The 5,648-nt window shown below is 34.9% G+C and overlaps 1 protein-coding gene across 1 annotated transcript; it reads left to right on the plus strand.

The window, feature by feature from the left end:
- The first annotated feature begins 2,134 nt into the window (after positions 1–2,134).
- LOC132602869 (cation/calcium exchanger 1-like) lies at positions 2,135–4,044 on the plus strand. Its single transcript, XM_060315657.1, has one exon. The coding sequence runs from the start codon at positions 2,198–2,200 to the stop codon at positions 3,926–3,928; it is 1,731 nt and encodes a 576-aa protein (XP_060171640.1). The 5' UTR covers positions 2,135–2,197; the 3' UTR covers positions 3,929–4,044.
- Positions 4,045–5,648: the final 1,604 nt, after the last annotated feature.

The following is a 5,648-nucleotide window of genomic DNA, read 5'->3' on the forward strand; positions in this document are numbered from 1 at the left end:
GTTATTGCACGGTGAGCAAATTACCCAGTGTGCTCACTAAGAATAGCGATTGCAGATTTTCCTTGTGGTTTCAAAAAAAATAAAAAATAAAAATGGTGGTTAAGTAATAGTAAGTCAGCCCACTTGGACAAAATCTTCCACACGTAAGGGCTCATTTTAATAATATTTTTGTTGATTCGGTTAGATCATCGAGGAGATAAAAGTGTTGTAATGACTAAGCACATGTGTGCACTCGGATTCTCCAACAATTGAAACTTCTACAGGATTTTCGTGTTGGACTCCTTTTGTCGACATAGTCATGTTGATATCACGAAAAATATTCTTTCTTTTTTTTTTAATCTTTGACTAATCACATTCACATACATAAGCAAATGTTTTGGATTTGAATACGTTCCTGGTATAGAAGTGAAAGTCGACCTTAAGCAGGATTCAAAACGTTAGGTCCAGTTTCAAATTGTATGAAAATCAAGGTCAATGGTGGAAAGTGAAATTTCTTTTAATCTGATCTTCTTTTCTCTATTGAGTCAAGTTCTTAAGACATGAAATCGAATATTACTAAATATTCTCTTCCGACCTTCTCCCTTTAATTCAATTTATGTGAACCTTTTTAGAGTACGAGGGTCAAACTTTATAACTTTGCCCGTAAATTTTGACATAAATTTATCAAATTTGTAAAAATAAAATTCATATATTTAGTAGGCGTTTGGCCATGAAAACCAATTTTTTTTCACTTTATTTGAAATTTTGAAGTTGGAGTTGACGATGGAGTATTTGGTTGTTTAAACGTATTGAAAGTGAAAAAGTGGAAAAAAAGTGAAAACACAAGGTTTTGGTGTGAAGTTGTATTTGAAATTTTCATGGCCAAACGTTGATTTCTAAATAAAGAAAAATAATTTTCCGAAAAAAAAGTGAAAAATTCACATGGCCAAACAGGTCCTTAGAAATTACAGAAAAATAACTATGATTCATGATGATTTTTAATTCAAATTATCTAGAAATAATGTAATGAAATGTGGTTAAAAAACCATCTCGACTTCCCAAATAATAGTAGATTCGCATAAATTGAAACGGATGAAGTATTGACTAAGTCAGTTAGAGACTGAAATTGGACTCGAAAGAGACTAAGACTTCTTTGAGAATTAAGAAGTAATCCTGAGTTCACTTGGACTAAATTAATCTCAAAACAAAAAGCAAAATCTGAATTACTTTATACCAGTTGACATGACCAATGTAGTGAAGCATTTATGAATGTACGAGCGTGTAGAATATGAAAAATCATTTTGAACGCGTCTGATTAATAAAGTCCGCGTGGATGAATATCCATGCCAAGTCAGGGAAAAAAAATTAGTCAAAATAAATTTTGGTGTGAAATGATTATAGAGAAGTGATTTTTATAATAAAATAACAAATACTTACAACCATATATAATTTTCAGTAGTTAACTAGCCATTTAAGCGATTTATTTTGTGGTAGTTAATTACTGCTTCTTTGTTTTCCAGTCAGCCTTTTTCATGCTTTTATAAAAAAAAATTATGTCTTTTATACTGTTTTGAATTATTTGTCTTTGTGCCGAAGGTCTAGTGGAAATAGTGTTCCTACCTTCCAAGATAAAAATAGGTTTTGCGTACATGCTACCCTTTCAGACCCTACCATTTAAATTTCACTGGGTATTATGTTGCGGTGGTAAATAACCATTTAACTATTTAAGCGATGAACTCTGAATTTCCTGAACTTTTGGTTATGTCTGGAAAGATCGAAATAAAATGATCACAATTTTAGGTATTCACTTAATCTTGTTAGGTATATGTGCTTTTCTTCTAGTATTCAAGACTCTTTATTTTGAGGGCGTATATGATACCTGGCTCCGGGAGGGGGAGATGTAAGGCACAAATTTAAATTAATTGAATCATTAATAGCTAGGCATTTGTAAGATAATATCTTAACACATTTGATAAGCAAACAAGTTGTTTGCAATTTGGCACGTGTCTTTGTGTTTTGAAATTTTGGCTTCTATTTTCTTTTTCCTTTTTGTTTATCAACAACGTGTTTTCTTTTTCCAAGGAGATTTCCTTTTAATAAAACAGCACTGCTAAGGAATCTGTATGTCTTTGTCCCCACATATCCAAATTTGTACAGGAAGTCCATTATACATAGCAACCACTTTCATATTCCAAAATCAGCTTTCTCACTAAAAAAAATGGCTGTTTTTCATATTCTCTCCAAGTATAGAACCAAGATTCCAACTTTATTCTTCAATATCATCTTCCTTGTTATAATTTCTTGCCTCACATTTCATCTCTACTCTTCAAATTCCAATTTTTCTCTAAACAACACATTCACAAAGCCAAAAAAAGATAGTTTCTTGCTAGGCAAAGATATTGGTTGTAAAGGTATTGAAAAGTTCAATAGTAGAGAAGAAAAGTGCACTTATGTTAAATCCCATAAAGGGTGTAAACCTGATGGATATATATTTTATCTGCAACTTTTTTATTGCACTTTTAGCCCAATTCTTGGATATTCCTTGCTAGCCCTTTGGCTTATTCTACTTTTCTATTTATTAGGTGATACTGCAAGTAGTTATTTTTGTTCTTCACTTGAAGGACTATCAAAAACTTTGAAACTTTCACCTATAATTGCTGGAGTTACACTACTTTCTCTTGGAAATGGTGCACCTGATTTGTTCTCTAGTATTGTTTCTTTCATGAATGATGGTACAAATAGTATTGGACTCAATAGTATAATTGGTGGTTCTTTCTTTGTTTCAAGTGTAGTTGCTGGAATTACAAGTATTTCAATTAGCCAACATGGGAGGAAAATCAAGAAGGCAAGTTTTATTGGGAATGTGTTGTTCTTGATTCTTTGTGTTGTTTGTCTTCTTGTTGTGATCATCATTGGCAAGATTCACTTATGGGGTGCTTTGGCTTTCTTTTTTCTATATCCTGTCTATGTTTGCTTCATATTCGTCTCGGAAATGTACGTACGAGAAGAGAAATGCTTGGATTCTGCAGAAACCGCGACAGATGAATTGTTAGTTTTGCCAATAGTTTATGACATGCAAAAGGCTCAAGAATTGTCATGTGAATTGAGGGTACCTTTGTTGGTGAATAAGGGTGAGATACAGAGTGAAAAGCAAAGGAAAATTGTTTGTGTGTTGAGAAAAGTTGGGTATGTTCTTGAATTGCCACTTGACTTACCAAGAAAGTTAACAATTCCAAATGTTTCACAAGTGAAATGGTCAAAAACATTTGCAATTGTGTCCATCACTTTAGCTCCTTTGCTATTGGTTCTCATTTGGGATTTCTTTGGGCCTGAATCACGTATTTGGGCCTATGGATTTGGTGGAGTTCTTGGGCTTACTTGTGGAATTCTTGTGTTTTTCACTAGTGATGGTCTTCACCCACCAAAGAAATTCAACTTCTTGTGGCTTGGGCTTGGTTTTCTAATGAGCATTACTTGGACTTACATATTGGCAGAAGAGCTTATTTCTTTGTTGGTTTCAATGGGCCTAATCCTTAGTATCAGCCCATCAATTTTGGGCCTGACAGTTCTTGCATGGGGTAATTCATTAGGAGACTTGGTAGCTAATGTAACACTAGCTAAAACTGGTGGGCCAAGTGGAGCCCAAGTGGCCTTATGTGGATGCTATGCTGGGCCTATATTCAATACCCTTGTGGGCTTGGGCCTATCACTAATTTTCACAACTTGGAAAGCATTTCCTTCAAGTTATATTGTGCCAACAGACTCAACTGTTTATGAAACTATTGGGTTCTTGATATTGGGCCTACTTTGGGCCTTGGTAATCTTGCCCAAGAGAGATATGAAGCTTGATAAGTTCTTTGGAATTGGGCTTTTAGCTATATACTCATGTTTCTTGTTCTTAAAGCTTTCTAGAGCTTTTGGCTTCATTAACTTTCAAGTTTCCCCATAAAACTAGGTTGAAGCACTTTCATTTGTAGTAAAGTAGAATCAAAGGTTTCTACTTGGATGTATACTTGTATTTTTATGTATTCATCCTACGTATATAATGATGTGAATTATCTTGTATATTCAATGGCTTATTCAGAAATCTCCTGATTTATGGCTATTTTCAATTCCCTGATGATAACGTCGATTATTTCTTCCTTCCTCATTTCGGTGTGCCAAGAATTAAAAACAAAAAGACATCCTTCTACTCAGGTTAACCAATATAATTTAGTAGATTCTAAAATAGAAATATTGTCCATTGACCACTTGGCTAAGAGAAAACAAAGTGACCTTATGTGGATGCTATGCTGGCCTATATTCAATACTCTTGTGGGCTTGGGCCTATCACTCATATTCACAACTTGGAAAGCATTTCTAACAAGTTATATTGTGCCAACAGACTCAACTGTTTATGAAACCATTGGGTTCTTGATATTGGGCTCACTTTGGGCCTTGGTAATCTTGCCCAAGAGAGATATGAAACTTGCTAAGTTCTTTGGTGTTAGGCTTTTAGCTATATACTCATGCTTCTTGTTCTTAAAGCTTGCTAGAGCTTTGGGCGTCATTGAATTTCAAGTCTCCCCATAAATTAGGTTACTTTGTAGTAAAATAGAATCAAAGATTTCTACTTGGATGTAAAACTGTATTTATGTATTCAACCTACGTATATAGTGATGATGAATTATCTTGCATATTCAACGGCCTATTCGGAAATCTCCTGATTTATGCTTATTTTCAATTCCCCGATGATATCATCGGCTATTACTCCTTCCTCATCTGCATGCCAAGAAATTAAAAACAAAGCGACATCCTTTAATTCAAGTAAACCGAGACCATTTAGTTGATTCTTAAAGTAGAAATAGTGTTCATGGGCCACTTTGCAACCCAAGTTTTTTAAAAATAGTCAATGTCTTGAAGTTTCACCTGTGAAATTTGAAATTTCATGACAGTGACTGTTTCTCAATTACAATGGTTGAAGAGTGGCTATTTAGGAAATTTAACCTATACAGCAACAAAAAGCCTGGAGCACATAGCAGTAGCTGGGTTCAGCTTGATGTTCTTCTTTGAGCCCAAAAGTATAAATTGCAGGGCAATTGGGAATTGCCCTTCTTTAGGGGTGGTCTTTAAATTTTGCCCCTCATATTTGTGGTCTTTAAGTTTTGCCCTTAGCTTGGATACCTGAGGTTCTGGGTTCGAACCCCCGCTCAGACATAAAATAAAAAAATAATTTTGCAAAGCAGGGCTGGAGGGAGTGTATGCCGGATCCGGCATAAAGTCCTTAAGGAAAAACTAAAGTTATGTCGGAGGGGGCATAACTTTTCCTCAAGGCATAATTTAGTTATGCTTTATGGGGCAAAACTTTTCCTTAAGGAACTATGTCTTATGGGGCAGACTTTTAATTAAGGCATAACCAAAAGTAGGCCTCATAAGGATGTCTTAAGGAAAAGTTCCGCTTTATGGGGCATACTTTTAGTTATATTTTATGGGGCACGCTTTTAGTTAAGGCATAACTAAAAGTATACCCCATAAGGCGGAACTTTTCCTTAAGGCATAATTAAAGTTTGCCTTGAAAAGTAAAAAAAAAAATATATGTCTCAAGGCAAAGTCTGCTCCCTCCGGCATAACTTTAGTTTTTCCTTAAGGATTGTATGTCGGATCCAGCATACACTCCCCCCAGCCCTGCC

This window comes from Lycium barbarum, chromosome 7 (genome assembly GCF_019175385.1).
Source record: "Lycium barbarum isolate Lr01 chromosome 7, ASM1917538v2, whole genome shotgun sequence".
In the NCBI taxonomy this organism is placed as follows: Eukaryota; Viridiplantae; Streptophyta; class Magnoliopsida; order Solanales; family Solanaceae; genus Lycium; species Lycium barbarum.

Excerpts from the sequence above, each read along its gene's own strand:
- LOC132602869 (XM_060315657.1), top strand. The coding sequence starts at position 2,198 with ATGGCTGTTTTTCATATTCTCTCCAAGTATAGAACCAAGATTCCAACT.